The sequence below is a fragment of the Nanorana parkeri genome, unplaced genomic scaffold, assembly GCF_000935625.1.
Source record: "Nanorana parkeri isolate BGI_ZX_2015 unplaced genomic scaffold, ASM93562v1 scaffold1, whole genome shotgun sequence".
NCBI lineage: Eukaryota > Metazoa > Chordata > Amphibia > Anura > Dicroglossidae > Nanorana > Nanorana parkeri.
The window spans coordinates 7,992,761-8,009,606 of record NW_017306269.1 but is presented as its reverse complement, the minus strand read 5'-3'; the positions used below and the strand labels follow the sequence as shown (position 1 = coordinate 8,009,606).

Here is a 16,846-nt window from a genome sequence, read left to right as displayed (position 1 = left end):
GCAGAGCCATCTGCGGCCGCACCCTCCCTCGTCTGTTCCTCCACTCAGCGCTGAAGGATCGGAGAGGGGAGGGGGGGAATCCCTGTGGGGAGTCGTGACTGACGGTCACCACTACCTGCAGGAAAACGATCTGGAAGTGAGTGGATCGGCTGCATGGTTCTGCTCACTTGCCAATCGATAGAGCCGACCTGTACAGAAACTTCCATGTTTTTAATTCAGTTATTATCAATTATATTTATTTTTAACCCTGATGAAGATGCAGATTCTCCGGACCTCTAATAAACATTGCAACTATATAAAAAGTTCCTTGGCCTCCTGATGGAGTGCAGCGCTCGCATTCCTTTTGTTTCACCTATTTCCATGTTTCTTGGATATTAAATGTATAAATGTTGTCACTTGTTGGCTGGCATTGCTCTTTCATCACCAGGGTAGAGAAGTAAATCATTGTCCTGTACAGACTATACATAAAGTTTTAAATGGGATGGTTGTGTACTATAAACAACAAATAACAATACATGACATGTTTATATAGATTTTACAGATGGCGAGGCAGAAGGTTTGCCTTCTCTTCTTCTTCAGTGTTTACAGTTACAGGATGGAGTTCAGCAAATCCACTGCATCAAAAAGGTAACAACTGGAAAATGAGTCCATTCATTTTACAACTAATAGACAATGAGGGGAATTTTTCAAACCTGGAGCAGCTGTGCATGCCAACCAATCAGCTTCTCTCTTTAGTTTGTTCAGTTAAGCTTTCAAAATGAAAGGTGGATGCTGATTGGTTGCCACGCACAGCTGCTCCAGATTTTGTCAGCTCTAGTTTTGATAAAATCTCCTAATAATCTTTCCCTGACTCCAGAAAATGAGACCACCCCAAGTCCCTTGTTCTTCAAGAATTCTTATTCTTTCAATCTCAGAACTCTAACTGTGGGGAAACTCTAAAACTAGTCATGCCTCTTCTTCTGTGAGTCATGACTGTGGCTGTCAGAGTCTTGCAATGCCTCATGGGACTTGTAGTGACAGCTAGAGTGTCAAGGCTGCCTACCAATGTTCTGCACCATAGAGTTGGAAATACAACAGCATACTGATTGTGATGCTGACTGTAACTATGTCTTTTGAGCACTAGAGGGCGCTGCAGTGCAATTTCAGTCTCTATGCTTACGCATGTTTGTCTATGATCTTTATGTTCCCTGTAATCCTGTATACATGTATGCAACGTTCTTCTAAGCAAGTCAAACTTCAGTCAGCATTCCTCCAGATCTAAACGCATAACCAACAAGAGTCTCTGTGTCAGTGTTCCAGTTGTATTTTCTGGGATGTTTGCTAAATAAATACTGGGAGCTGGGACCCCAATCTGTGTGCGGTGAGAAATGCTAATAGGTGGTATGGGCAGTGTACTTCGTCTAGTTGATGTTATGTAGGGTAATCATTAAAGAAATACAGAAGACAGAATTAGGAAATATCATGAGCCCTAGTGGGCTTGGGAGAGTAAGAAGGATAAGAGAATAGGCAGATGAAGGTGTAGGAATTGGAAGGATGTATGGGGTTCAGGGTCTGTCTAGGGCAGGTTCAGTTATATCTGCAACAGTGTCTGGTTGAAGCCTCATACTGCAGTTTGGATGGCTGAATAAATGGCAGTAGAGGACGGTCTGGGAATATTTTTTGAACACTGCCATCTTTTTTTCAGGTGATGCCTCTCTTGGAAAACCTGCCTAGCAGTTCTGCCGGAACGAAGGAGCTCTGCTGCTCTATGAGTGTTCTGGCTGAAATGTACTTTGCAGTTGACAACAAGAATCCACTGAAAAAGGTCTTGGCAAGGTAAAGCAAAGTATTTGTTTTTGATAAATTTAAAGCAGGCCTCCATTTATGTTGGGCACTTTACCGGTCATATTCTGCAATTCTGCCGGCTGCCTTGGCAGCTCTGTAATCACACAGCTTGAGACCCTGGGCTCTAGTCAACGGTGGTGGCAGTAACCGATGGGAAGAGTTGAAATTGTGGACAAAAAAATGTTTACAGTCATGGAGTAGGTCATCTAGCATTGGAGACCCTGTAGCATGATAAGGCCTTATGCACACGGAAAATAAAATACATGCTTCTAGGTGCGTTTGAAGCTAATTTCTAAATGCACCTGGAAGCATGTAATGCTTTTCTATGACTTAATGCACACCTAGATGTTTAGCAGCATTTAGGTACATGCAGTCTAGCTGTGTTTACACAACCAAGAATTTTCTGGCTTTATGCGTCTAAACCTCTATACATGCACATGCGTGTTGAAGCAGCAAAATGTCTGTTAAGGTGCCTAAATGCAGCTAAACCCAGCAGCAGCTAATAGCATGTGTTCAATGCAGGAAGCATGTGTGCATGGGGCCTTAAACTTCATCTTGGCTCTTCATCATGTTAGCTGTGACATCAGGAAAGTCTGCATACAGATTATGCCAATAAGACATCAACAATATAGTTGCATTACAGGGTCAGTCCACCCAACAAAAATATATTTGTTATTCAAATATAAATCTCATCATGCCTCTTCCTCTGGGAGTCATTCCTGTGGCTGTTAAGAGTCTTGCAATGCCTAATGGGGTTTGCAGTTCTACAACAAGTGGAGTGCCAAGGGTTGCCTACCCCTCCCCAATTGTGACCATCATGAAGGAGTCTAAAGCTGGTCATATACTGCAAACTAAACAAGAGAAATCGCTTGTTTCCCCCATGCTAAATAGTGTGGATAGAGGAACTCCCTGCCAGGCTTTTGCATTGTAACAGTTGTCAGAGTACCCAACAGTGACTGCAGCTGATTGGAAGGCAATTTTTGTCCTGGCTACAAAAATAGAATTTTGTTTAATGGAATTGAGCTGGCAGTGGCACCCACAGCTAGAATTGTGGCCAAGTAAGCAGGATGCGGCTGAAATTTGAGTATATGGCCAACTTTACTCTTGCTGCTGGAGTCTTATTTACCTAAGGCCTCATTCACACACAACCCAAGCAAAATTGTAAATACGCGCGTATATACGAGCGTGTATGTGTGCACTATATGCAATCCCAGAATGCATCACTCGTAATGGAATTTTTAATGTACTGTACGCACGTAAATACGCAGAAATACGCTGCCCGGACGCATCTCTGTTCCATCCTGTTTTTGTGCATATATACGCTACGCAAATATAGGGCTCTATACGCGGCTGTGTGCATGGAGCCATTTATTTGCATAGGTTGCATATGGTACAATACGCACGTACGCGCACATACATGCGGCAGTGTGAATGAGGCCTTAGAGTCCAAGTAGGAGGAGAGGGTTTAATCCCCCTTGCTTAGCTTTATCAGGGCGATGAAGGGAGTGAAGCTGATAGCTCTGCTAGAATCCCTGGAGATGCCAGAAGCCTGTAGATTCATCTCTACCAACAATTAGAAATTCTACGCGGAAAGTTAACCTGAAATTTTTCTTGTGATTTTCAGTGCATTAAACAGCATTCCTGATGCATGTAAGAGCGATGTGATCTGTGCTTTCACCAGCTGCCTAAAGAAGGATATTGCAGTTGAAGATACAAAAGGCTTTAGGAAAGTGGTGGACAATATGGCATCATGTATGGAGAACAGCATTGGTAATGAGCATTTTATAGTTTGGTATTAAACATATACAAATCCTCCTCCTCTTCCCCAATATTGGGCAGTGAGGTTGCCCTTCATAGTAATGGACCAATAGTGAAGCTTTGGAGGTGGAATTGCCAGACACTCAACCCATCTGACCCAGGAATTACTTAAATATCAGTGCCCACTGCCATTCTGAACCCCAAAAGTACCTACATTGAAAAAGGCCTTGATGTGCAGAGGTCCATGCTATATGATGACAGTACTGGACATAGTAAGTATATCAGACTTCTGGCTTGTTTTAGGTAATCTTTCTGGACACTACAAGATCCTTTAATTTCTGGTGTGCTCCATCATGCTGATACTTACTCAGATCCTTAGCCCAAGCCTGCACCTTCCCCTTCCTACAACATGTCCCTGTGCAGAACCTTGCATTGTAAGCCTAGGCTGTACATAGGTATTTGACTTGTCCCTGTCATTAGGCTCAGTGGACAGTAGAGGCTTTGGTATTTGACAGTTGAATGATATAAGTTGGGGCTTAGCACCAGAAGGGGCAGCACTTAATTTCGACTTGGAGAGATATCAAGGCTCTTTGTACAGGCTTGCATGGGCCTCCAAAAAAGATTTGATTTGAGCTAGGATAGCTAGGATTTGAGCTAGGATAGAATAATTTTTACAGGGCACGTGATGGTAGTGGTGAATTAACAGCAAATAATGAAAAACTTTCTCTGTTTTCTTACAGGTAGCAGCTGTGTCATAAGCCTTTTGCCAGAAGGTAATTGTAACACATCTTTACACCTATAGAACTTTATACATAACAATTTGTGTCCTTCAGTTCTGACAGCCTAGCAGATTTCAGTTTAGTTATTTTCTCTGTGGTCAGGTATAGATAGTAAAATAAGAGATAAGCAGCCTGGACATCATCATTGGGGAAGTTTGTCCTCTCATGATATATGATCCATAAGTAAAGACATGTATGAGCTTAGCAGGCGGTAATTTTTGTGTCCAGGTCTCTCTGCTTGGGTTCTGAATGCTGTTAAAAAAACACTCTTTTACAGATAGTCTTTCCAGTTATACCTTGTAGAGATGTAAAAAGCTGGCACTTGTCGCCATCCAACCCAATCTGCAGTAACTGCTATGGACCGACTTGGCTTTGGAAATATATACACAGTATGTGATTATTTGTTATCTACCTCATATGGTTTTCAACAAACCATATGAGGTAGATAACACCGCTCCAAGCTCACTCCTGGCATGGAGTACAATCTCATGATTATACTAATTTTTGTATTGCGATTGTAGTCCATCACAGGAGTGAGCTTGGAACGGTGACTACTTTACGACACACACAGGGACCATGGGGAACAAAAGTAGCCACCCTCCAGAAGGAAGGACAGTGTCAGCACCAATTCACAAATTAGCGAGCGACCTACTTATGTAAATCTGTTCAAAGGTGGCTGCATGTTTTTTTGGGATGGATGGTTGCATCATTTTCAGGAGCCGACAAAAGGCCAGTCTTAATCTAAGTTGACTGGATATGCACAGAATGAGTGTTGTTTTTGCTACTTTCCACCTGAGCTGAGGGTGGTTTATGAGTATTGTATAGTAGGTGCTGCACAGTGCTCATGAGTACACAACATAATGTCTGCACCATGGATTAGTTTGTATGCGACAGGATTCAACTCCGTCTTGTATGACAACACATAGAAGTGATTTGTGTATGTGCAAATTTGTTGCAATGTCTTATTCTTACTGATGGTGTGCCACCTTGTGGTCGTTTTAGTAACTTCAGGAATACAGTGATTTAGCTAGCTTGCCCTGGAAGCAAGTCCGTGCTCTTTTAGCTCTGGGTTGAAGGCCATGAATGTTTTTCTTGTTTATTTTTCACAGCCCTTCAGTTCCTGTTTAAAGTTTTACATTCATTTCAAAGTCAAAACAAGTGAGTACATAAGATATGTTATTTACTAATAAATACCGGGCATTATCAAGATCCATACAAAATCAAATTGTAACCATCTGTTTTTGCTGCATCTGGGGAAACATTATTAAACGTTAAGTGTGTGTTTTTCAACACACTGATCTACTGGTGTGATTTTTGCAAATGTTTTCTAAGAAGTATTCTATTCAAAACTTGGACCTTTTTAATAATATAGGTCACAAAATAGTGCAGTGTTATAAACCATATCAACCAATCATAAAATATAAAAGGCTGTCATAAAAAGTACAAAAATATCTAAAGCAGGCATCTGAAACATCAGTCATTTGATTTTGTTGTCATCTTCATCATGCATGGAACATGCATGAGGTTGATGCAACTGACAGTTCATGCTTGCATTCTCTGCTGATGTGCAAATATAAATCGTAAATATGCTAAAACATGGAAATAGCTGAGACGTATGTGACGCAGATAGTGGTCCTGCTTGGTGACGCATGTGACTTTGAGGCTAAACACACAATTCAGATATTAAAATAGTAGAGAGCTAGGATGTTTGAAAACATGTTTCACAGATCAGAGCATGCTCCTGTTTCTGAGAATTTGCCTGTAGTGGGTTGAGAAATCTTAGCATATAGTGATGATTCCTTATGAATTCCCACTAGCCACATGCTGATTAGTACTCTGGCAATGGCATGTTATGCACAGGGGAAGAGAAGGATTTATAACTGCCATTTCTGTAAATTAATGTTGTGTCAGTAACAATATATGTAGCATTCTATTGTTTTTTTCAGCTGTCAAATAATTACACCCAAAAAATATGTAATTATTTAAACTTACTAGGCATGTTGTTTCTTATTGAATTTGCTGCAATATCAAATATCATCTCTCACCTCTGTCTCTTCTCAGGAAGGTCCTGGGCGATGGGCTTGCTCAGACGCAGCTCATGCATGATCTGTTGACATCAGTCAAATTGGCTATGGTTCTACTCCAGAAGTCCCCTGAGGCTGTTCAGGAGCTTCACGGATCGGACGCTCAGTCTCTGTTATGGAAAGAAATGTGTGACCTGCTCTGCTGCTTCACTAACATATTGCTGGATGGTAAGTGTGTATTGCATTGACAGAGACTTTCTACTTGGCCTGTCTATGTTGACCTGTCTAATTGTTTCCTTCCCAGTCTGACTGTCCCTGGCACACCCCTTCCATTGAGTGGATTTCAGTTCTTTCAATCATGGAAGCTTAGCATCACTTGTGGGCAAATGCAGCCTGCCATCAAGGCATTTTTGATATTTCCATAACTCCCTTCCAAGAGCCTGTTCACTTCTTGTGTCAGGGCTGACGGCTCTTGAAAGGCATACTGAAGTAGGGTGCTGTGATGTTTTCTGGAAGCTGCTGTATGTACAGTAGAAAATGGAAAGGTTTTTTTTTTTTTTTTTTAATTATTTTAGCAACGTCATACAATATTGTGTGCATAAATAAAGTCACTGTATACAAAGCCTTCTCTATTTCAGATGACCTTTTACAAAATGTTCACAGCACTTCGGGGATGGCTGTCATCCTTTACCTAAAGACCATGGTTCGGAACAGTGAAAAACTTAGCAAACTTGTAAGTATCAGCATTACAGGACAACTTCACCTTAATGTAGCTGTCCTTTACAGCTCCCTCTCTGTGTAACCCACAGAACATAACACCTGCCTTTAGCCCCACTCAGAAGATCTTCATTGTGTGGCCGTACCTAGTAGTGCACAGCCTTTGCTTTTAAAGTCCTATCAGGGCCCTTTGCCTACTGACCATGTTCACTGCTTTCTTTAGTGATTCTTATGGCTGGGTCCCTACTCATGAAGTACAAAGCCATATAGAGGAGTACTAACCCAGCCACAGGCATGAATGAGGTCACTGTGCACATGGCTGTTTGGCTATATTTATGTTTTATAATAAACCTGTCAAACATCCAGAAATATACATCAACAGTTCCTGTAAAAGTCTAGCTTGACCTCACCTCTCAAGCCTCCATATAGTACCCATCATGTTTAAAGACTAATATGGAGGCCCAGAAGGTATGATGGGGTGGGGACAAGCTGCAATGATTTGTGAATTGCCCAAGTTTGTTACAGGCATTGCATTCTATAGATACAGCTGTCTCATTAAGGTTCCGCCTGGAATCAAACAAATCTTTCACATTTTCATTGGGCATAATAAACAATATAGGCATAATGGAACACAATATGCTGAACATGCTGTTTAAAAAAGTTTAGCATTTCAGATAATGATAGTTTCCTACCATTATCTTTACTCCTTATTTTATTATTGTATATACACCTGAAGTGAACAGGTGTTTGCCAGTTAGGGGCCAATAACTCAAGGAAATGTGCCACTGACTTCTCTGATTTTGTTTCCGTTATAGGCACCCTTTTTGTTTCCTGTAATAAGCCTGTTGATGGTAGTTTGACATGAGGCTCTTTTTTAGGTGAATGACTTGATCCTCCTGTCTGTGGATTCCTCTGATGCTCCGAATTGGTTTATCTACTGCTGTGGTGCGCTGTGTAAGGACCCTCCAGACACCGTGCTGCTCTTCCTGTGTCAGGGGGCCCTGGCTATGCTGGAGTGGAGAGATGATCTAGGCCCGGGAGGGGAGATGCTACTTCTAAACCTGCTTAGAGTTCTGTTGTCTCTAAGTTCACGGTATGTATTTGTTTTTCAATCAATTATTTATTATCATGTATTCTTTTATTTTTTTTTTAAATGGGATCAGTTAAGCACTTACAAACGATGCGAGATCATTCTATACTGGTTAATACTATTAGTATTTCATTGATGTTTATTTTTTTCTATAAAGCAAGCTGTTAACATTTCACCAAAACATTTTTACCCATATTAAGTGTAGCCATGCAGGGTTAGATCATCCTCTAACTTGCTTTGCCAAAGGAACAAAACACAAATGAGGTAATAGCTTGTCTTTTGGCAGAAAATGTAAACTCACCACCCATGCCTACGGTCGTCATGTGTGGTTTAATTCCCTTTACTGCCTGTCAAGTTCATGTCAGGGATCTACCAGCCCACGCTTATCATGGCCTAGTTACTGCTGTCAATGGCCTGAGATAGTTCTCATCATATGGCAAATCCTCTAGTGTGCACCAGACACAAACATTTTGTATCATGCGCTCTTTAAGGTCTTCTTTGTATAATTGTACAGAGAGCTTACCAGTGACTCTGACTTGTATGGAAATCAGTGCTTGACCATGGCTAAGGAGAAGGTAGATCATCTCACTGGAGTCCCCAACAAGAGTGAAGAACATGTTGTGAAATATTTTTTTCAGACATACTTAGAATCGTATAAAAGGCCCATAATTTACAACACAGCAGGGTGACAAACTCTGTCCTTCATGACCATGGAGACACGTAAGTAAATGTTACCTGAACATCCACTGTAGCTTCTCATCATCTCCAATATCCTCCAGCAGAGTTCTTCTTAAAGGGGAGTTCTGATTTATCCAAATTCCTTTTTGAACTTCTTCCTAGATAAAGGTTGTATTTCCTGAAGGATTTGATTTTTTTATATCATTCACCCTTCTTTTTGCTTCTTGCCAGTGGTAGCTTGAGGCTTGGATGAAATGTTTTTATGGCTTTTCAGAGAATTACAGAGAATTGTCCGAAATTCTCCTAAATTGCAAATAACCATACTAAAGGATTTCTGGTGTATAATTTATCCTATTTTTTCTTGAAATTATGTTGGTACTTACACTTTAGCCAATGCAAGCAGCTTTTTACATCAGCTGTATTTATTTTCAGTTCTTCTCTTTCTAGTAGCATCACACACTCTGTCTTTGTCTATTCTTATGTGTCATGTTTATATTTTAGCCTGCGGGAGTCCAGCACGGCCTTGTATCTGTCCCGAATCTTAGCCCTGTGGACAACCTCAGCCCTGGGCTCTTTCCACTCCTGTTCTAAGGACCTACAAGACTGTTTCAATGGCAGCTCAAGTACCATGTGCAGCCTTCTAGAATATGTGTACATAAATTGGGAACATCCCTTGGATGCTGTGAGACATCAAACCAAGCAGATCTTCAGGAACATCCTCCAAATCCACCACACAGCTATGATGGTGATACCCAGCAGAGAAGTAGACCCGTTTCTTTGTCAGCTTACTCATAAATTACTGAGTCTGGAGTGGCACTCAAAAGGGAAGTACGCCTCGTTGGCCTGTCTTGTGGAATGTGTTGGGACCGAGCAGATCTTGTCTGTAGATCATATGATCCCAGAACAGATCCTGGATGTCATGTGGGACCAATCTTTTGCTCCGTATGCCGCTAACCTCTTGGAAGCCATGTTTGTCAACCACAAAAAGCAACTTCTGGCCTCTAAACAAAGTTGTTGGATCGAGCGCTGGCACAGTGTCTGGGTCTCCCCTCTTCTTAGACGCCTCTGTGAGGAAGATGTTACTCGGACTACATACATCATTGATTATTATTTGCCTAAGTTGCTCAAATGTAACCCTGAGAGTTTAACCTTCATGATAGTCCATCTGCAGTCCTCTGCAGCCATCAGTGTTGGTAAGTTGTATTCTGTATGTCCTATATCCTTGTTGAAAAGCAAAGTATCAAGCCATCTTAAAGTCCAATGCCTGACGGGAGTGGACCTGTCAGGACAGAAATATGGAGCTGCCATTGCTGGGAAACAGGTTTACTTTTAATGCAGACTCGTATACTTTCCTTAAAGTGACATTAAACCCTCAGATTTTTTAACATAAAACAATACTGTAATGTGCGCCTTACTGTAATCCATGGTAGTTTCCCTTCTCTTTGCTGCTCTTCCTTTTAAAACCTCATGTCTTCTCATGCTTGGGGAGAACTTCCCTTTTCAGCTCAGGGCCTCTTCCTGTAGTGCTGGCTCAGGTTACAAGCCTATAGAAACGTATACACAGACACCGTGTATCCATTCCTGAGACAAGGCAGTCTGCTGCAAAACAGAAGTACTGCAGAGCATGAGAACAGATTTAAAAGGAAGAGCAGCAAAGAGAAGGGAAACTACCATGCATTACAGTAAGGCACACATTACACTATTGTTTTATGTTAAAAAAATCTGAGGGTTTAATGTCACTTTAACTTCCCTTTACATTCTATTCAGTCACCGGAAATGAAAAGGAAGCATGGACTAATCTGAGTTTCTGGAGTTGTTGTTTTCTTAGGGACGACCCTGTTACAATGCCGATAGAATTAGCCCTGTCACATGGACTGTCACTTCACCAGAAACTAAATGGAGTAAAGGAAAGGTAAGTATGTGCTGCTGGGGAATGGGGAAAGTATTAAAACCATTCACCTTTTAAGAAAACCTCACCAATGGGGCCTCCCATATTTCTGTTCTCACTGGTTCTCTTCAAGGGCTCTCTCAAACCAGGTGAACACCATGCTCTAACAGCGTGCCTTTGACATGCATTGTGAAGGCTCCCATTCAGTTACATTGACTAAGGAAAATGATGGTTAATAAAAATGCAGTGCAAACATTTATTTATTTTTTTCAAACTAACTTAAAGTAAAGTGTGGATGTTAAAAGGCCTGCACTGGAAAAAATCTAGCAAATGCAGAAAAATGTATGGTACGTTCTGTTCTCTGTATTTCAATGTTACGTCTTGCTTATTGGCATGTGCGGACACACTTGCATTGCAGTACAACTACTGTGACCCCTGGGATAGCAGAAAATATTTCCAATTAAACAAATTAACTGTTATCTTTATGGTGTAATCTTACAATCATATTGGATGTGTGTCTCATTCTTAAATACAGGCAGTCCCCAGGTTACGAACAATATAGGGACTGTAGGTTTGTTCTTAAGTTGAATTTGTATGTAAGTTGGAACAGGTACATTTTTTTTTTAGTGTAACTCCAGCCAAAATTTTAGTTTTAGTTTTGGATAGCATAGGGAAGGGTTTACCTCCTGTAAAGTTTGTTTTGCTGTGCGTACCCCTGTTCAGAAGATTTCATCTCACTTTCTGTCCCTGTGACGATTGGATTTTGAAAATTTTGGGTTGTCGTGGAAACAAGGATTGGTGATAAAGCTTCCGTGGAGACACCTTTTCGCCATGATCACTCTTACAGGAATGAATTTCCCTTCCTAGGGGTAGATTTGCTTTCACTTCCTATTGTCTCAAGGACAGGAAGTGAGATTAAATCTTTCTAATGAGGATGCAGACAGCACTAAAAACCTCAGTGACCCGGAAGAAGAGGCGAGCACCCCTCGTCTGCATGTCTAACAAGAGCCAACTTCCTGTAATGTACGTACAGTACTACAAACCAGACCCAAAAAGGCGGGCACTCCTCGTTGGCACGAGTGCGGTAGCATCACAATTACCCCTGGTGTACAGTATTAGCCTCCGTTTGTAAGTAGAAGACCTATGTAAGTCGGATGTATGTAACTCGGGGACTGCCTGTATAGTGATTAATGAAAGGTTATTTACACTTGTTGTAAACCCGTAGGATCTGGCAGTAATCGAGGGGCTCTGGGAGCTCTTATGGCATGTCTGAGGACAGCCCGGGCACATGGACACCTTAGATTTACAGAAAATTATGCCTGGAATGGTCGGGTCTCTACTGGTTTGATAAAACAAGGCCTTGTCCATAGGCATGATCAGGTGAGGAACCCTAAATAATTACTTTGGTATTACTTGATATAAATGGAAATCATTTTCTGTAATTTTTATCAAACTTCCAGCGTGCCTATAAAATTGGATTACATTTTAGGTGCTAATGTTCAAGTATTGCAAATCGGCAGATAATTAAATTCTACAATTCTGTACATTCATCTAAAGTTAAACAAAAAGACTAGGAATAATAATGAGGCAGGCATTTCCCACACGTCTATCCATATAGGGCAAGGAAGAGAGAGAAGTTCATGGTCAACTTCTGATAATGCCTATAAGGTTGTGTGACATGTGTGGTCACATTTTCATTTCAGCGGTGCAATGAAGGGTGTCATAACTGTATAATGTCCATTCAACAAGGCCATGTATTGCACAATTTTCGGGCCTTTTGAAAGGCCAGGTTTCCTTGCTTGATAAAACTTTCTAGTTGCTTATGTATTACAGTAATCACAGTCCCGAAGTGCCTCACTGGAAATCGTTAGCTTTGGTCTCTGTTCTGTTGGAGACACGGGGCTTTTTAATAATTTGGATCTACTATGGACCCATAATATGGTTTTACGTCTGTGTTGCCATCAGAATTGTAGCTTGTTCTTTAAAACCTGAACTCTGGTCAAATGGTAATGGCCTTCCCTTTAGTCTTGCACATTTTAACAGGTTCCTCTCCTGAACTTAAACTGCTTACTCTGATTTCTCTGTACACTGCGAGCTTTTCGCAGTGTGACTTATAAGCTGCAGGGAGACAGATAAAGCCTGCATCATTTCTAGTTTGGAAGATGTCAAGGGTCATCTATCCCTTTCCTCCCCAGCCTTTGTCCCCAGTCCGTCCCTTTCATTCATTGGATTTAATCCATTTAGTCATGGAGACGTGCATGAGTTGTCAGCTAGGGTGATTTATGTATCATGCGCTCTTCGTAGAAATTCACGATCTCCCAGATTGATATCCATCCATGAAGGCATTTTGATATTTTCACCCCTCTCAGGAACCAACCCACTGCTTTTTTCATCAGGCCCAAGAACTGTCCCCCCGTCCCCAACTGATCTGCCTGCATTGGCATCACTAGGGGAATGCGGGGGGTGCGGCCCGCAGGGGGTGCGGCCTGCACCCGGGTGACAGCATTCGAGGGGTGACACCAAAATTACTGACAGTCATTTTGGTATCACCCCCTCTGAAAAGTCGGGCACTCGGTCATGAACTGAGAGCCTGACAGTTGCAGGAGAGAGGGGGGGACTCGGCAGCATACCTCATCCCGCCAAGTTAATGTCCCCTCCTCTCTCGCCTTGTGTCCATCACCAAGATGACCACCGGCAGGTATCACCAAAATGGCCGTCATTACGCATGCACGATGACGTCATTACGCACGAGTGCGGTGACATCACGTGCATGCGCGATGATGTTATGGCAGGGTGTCACCCGACCTCTGGACGCCCCTGTCTGCCTGCATTGCATAGAGAAGCATAGAGAGATTTATTAAAAAATTCACTAGCATGTTGATGAGAGGGGAAAGAAGAAACCAGGGACGGCAAAAGCTTTACAGGAGGGAGCACTTGCATTGTCCAGGCAGCAGGTTGGGAGGAATGATGACCAAACCACGTATGGCTTAACACTAAACAGAGAAAAACGAGGTCACTCACCCCACTCACTGTTTTTCTGGAGTTCCTATATTATTTTTTGAACACATCTTTGTGTAACAGAAAATGCCCCAACTTTGGCAGTTGTAGCCAAGGAATGGTATTTGTTGAAGAGAGAGATTATTTGCACAGAAAGCTGCAGTGCAATATTGTCCAGATGACACATGATCTGTCCAAGCAGTAGACCCCGGCTTGTAGTTTTAGCATGGAATGGAACCAGCTGGATCTAAATTCAAAGTGTTCAAAGTTGCAGAACTAAGATCAAATGTGGGCGAAGTAAAAACACTGAGTGGGCAGTTTGCTTCCGTAACCTTTTTGCTCTGAATGTTTCCATACAAGTTGTGTTTGGCCAGGATTAGCTCTGTGATTCACGGCCTGCTTCCAAAGTAGGCTCTTCTACCAGCAAAGACTAAAGTGCACCTGTCACCAATATATAGTAAAGCATAGCACAGGCAACCATTTTGTTAACAGAACCAGCACTTTGCTTATTGATTCACTACGAATTAGTAACACACTGACATTGAAGCTGAACTCCAGCCATACAGCTAAATGCACCAATAAAATACATATAAGGGGGCTGTTTTACCTGCCAAAGGATGGCCATCTGACCATCCAGTGCTGAGATGTTCACCTCCCTGCCACACAGCATAGCCGTGTCTGGCAGGACTGGAGACCTAATTTTTCTCTGCTTAAGCAACACTTAGGCCCCCTGCACACTGGCTCCTGCATTAAACACAGGGTAAGTTATCTGGGAAGAATAAAAAAAACTTTTATTCTTCCCAGATTACTTTTTTCTTGTTCAGATGTTTATGGAGTTAGCAGTGTTTCCATACATAAAACCAGGCTAAACTGTTCCAGGACCCAGAATATTATTGTTTGTGTAAATGCAGCGAGACTAAATGCATGTAGATGCCGCTGAACGTTCAGGTGTGCATTCAGCCGTAGCAAAGCATTACATGTTTTCAGGTGTGTTTTAGAAATGAGTTCCAAGTGACAACAAATGGCAAACACACTCATCAATTTATAATTGGCTTTAATGTAAGGTGCGCATGGAAGGGATTTACACTGTACAAAAGCATGTATTTTGCAAAAGTTGTGCAACTAAAACCTCGGTTTTTAACCCTAGTAGTTAGTGTACTTTTTTTGGAGGCTGGCTGGTGAAAGTTATAGAACAGATGACACTGAGCTAAGAGTTAATTGTGCAGTCGGTCTCTATTGATCCGTCAAATATAAACACGTGAGTGCAATCCCTCGCTTACGTACTGTGGCTGGTGAGTGTGCTGGTAATTTTTTACTGTCGTACTGTATAAACCCCCTACATGTGCACCTTGCTTTAAAGCTGGTTATGAATTGATGAGTGCGTTTGCTATTTGCTGGATTTGGAGTAAGGACACAATGGGGTGAGGCCATTGCCATTGGGATGTGATGAGCTTCTGGTGTGTTCCTGTGCCTTTAAGGAGGAATGGGCTGCCTCCCATGTGAACCTGCACCCAATTCATCTTTTGCTCTTAGATGGAGGCTCTCGTAGATTAGAGTTAGGACCACATTACACAGAGGGGCCTTGACGAAGCAGTGCGGATTTCAAATATTTTGCAAAAGTTGTGCAACTAAAACCTCTGTATTTAACCTTAATAGCTAGACAGTATAATTAGTTCTTTTTTTGCAGGCTGGCTGGTAAGTGCTAGACATGAGCTCCACATCCACCTAGGACCATGTATGTTAATTCCTATGTGCATGGGACATTACAGGTCTTGTCCCTTCCTCAGCTTGTGACTCAACAGTGAAAGGAGAAGCAGTAGACTAATGAATGCATCTGTCTGTCACTCTTCTCTCTTCTCCTTTCAGTATGATAACTGGTGCTAGCTCTCTGCTGCTCTGATCCCGAGTGGTGGTAGACTTTAATAATATAAAGTGATGAAAATGATGCAATGCTGTGAACTGTAAATTGGGTTCGTAATTTAATGGTTAAACCTCCTGTACAGTTAATGACGTGTCATTCTTCTGCAGATCCGTATGGACGCCCTAGGCCTCCTCTGCGAGAGTCACTGGAGCACCGAAGTCGTTTCTGTGGATGAAATGAACCTAGTTCGCTTCTTTCTCAAGTATAACTTGAACTGCCAGTCTCCATCCGTGAGACAGCAGATGTGTTACCTAATCAAGAAGGTAAATAGTATGTGTCTGTGAGCCTGCATTCCCTGTCATTGAGATAGGGAACACATGATGATGTCAAAGGAAGCCTGTGCTATGAAGGGATAAGGGGCCTGTCATTGTTAACATCCTTCTGAAAATGCCGGTTGTCTGCTGCTAATCCTCTAGGTTGAGGGCTGCACCACTGACCCCCCAAAAAAGCTTGAATCAAATAAGTAGTGAAGTCACTGTTCTTGTATTTGATCAGTGACTCAGTATTGAAGAGATTGGATTAGCATTGCAGCTAGGCAACCTGTATTTGTAGGAGCCTACCTTCTAGGTTTACATCTCGAAATACACCTTTTTTTTCTTCCTTTTTTTATTTTATTTAAAGTGACACTAAACTCAGAGCTATTCAGAATAGTGTGTTAAATTTTTAAATGCATTCCAGCACACTATTAACTTTATAACACACACAGGGACCATAGGGAACAAAAGTAGCCACCCTCCAGAAGAAAGGACAGTGTCAGCACCAATTTAGAGATGATTTGAGGATCTTCAGCCAAGTGTTACACAAATAAGGTCGAGTATTGTTAATAGTTAAGGTACTTGAATGCATTTTTAACATTTAACAAAGTTTAGTGTCACTTCAAGTTTATTAGATAGGCTAGAGAGTCCTAAAACCCAGTATTTTTGGAGAGCTTCCCCTCACTTCCTGTCCCAAAGACATAACAGGAAGTAAGGGGAAATCTCTTAGGGTGAGGCAGAATCACGTGCTAGATATTTGTCCTGAAATTTAGTCTCACCTCCAGTATTAATAAAATTGTTAGTTTTCCATCACTTTCTGTCCAGATGATAATGGTGATCAAGACAACTAGAGAAGTTGAATCCTACCAAAAATAAAAACCTGATGGGGGGGGGTTGGGTGGGGGGGGCTAAATCT

General features: G+C 41.8%; 1 protein-coding gene across 1 annotated transcript in view; it reads left to right on the top strand.

The window, feature by feature from the left end:
• Positions 1 to 16,846, top strand: part of THADA (THADA, armadillo repeat containing) — a 454,862-nt gene that overhangs the window by 761 nt on the left and 437,255 nt on the right. Inside the window, exons 2-11 of the mRNA XM_018556404.1 lie at positions 533 to 627; positions 1,685 to 1,815; positions 3,449 to 3,594; positions 5,438 to 5,519; positions 6,423 to 6,613; positions 7,024 to 7,118; positions 7,981 to 8,195; positions 9,372 to 10,063; positions 11,984 to 12,138; positions 15,784 to 15,939. Coding sequence (XP_018411906.1) covers positions 533 to 627; positions 1,685 to 1,815; positions 3,449 to 3,594; positions 5,438 to 5,519; positions 6,423 to 6,613; positions 7,024 to 7,118; positions 7,981 to 8,195; positions 9,372 to 10,063; positions 11,984 to 12,138; positions 15,784 to 15,939 — 1,958 coding nt within the window. The remainder of the gene's footprint in view (positions 1 to 532; positions 628 to 1,684; positions 1,816 to 3,448; positions 3,595 to 5,437; positions 5,520 to 6,422; positions 6,614 to 7,023; positions 7,119 to 7,980; positions 8,196 to 9,371; positions 10,064 to 11,983; positions 12,139 to 15,783; positions 15,940 to 16,846) is intronic.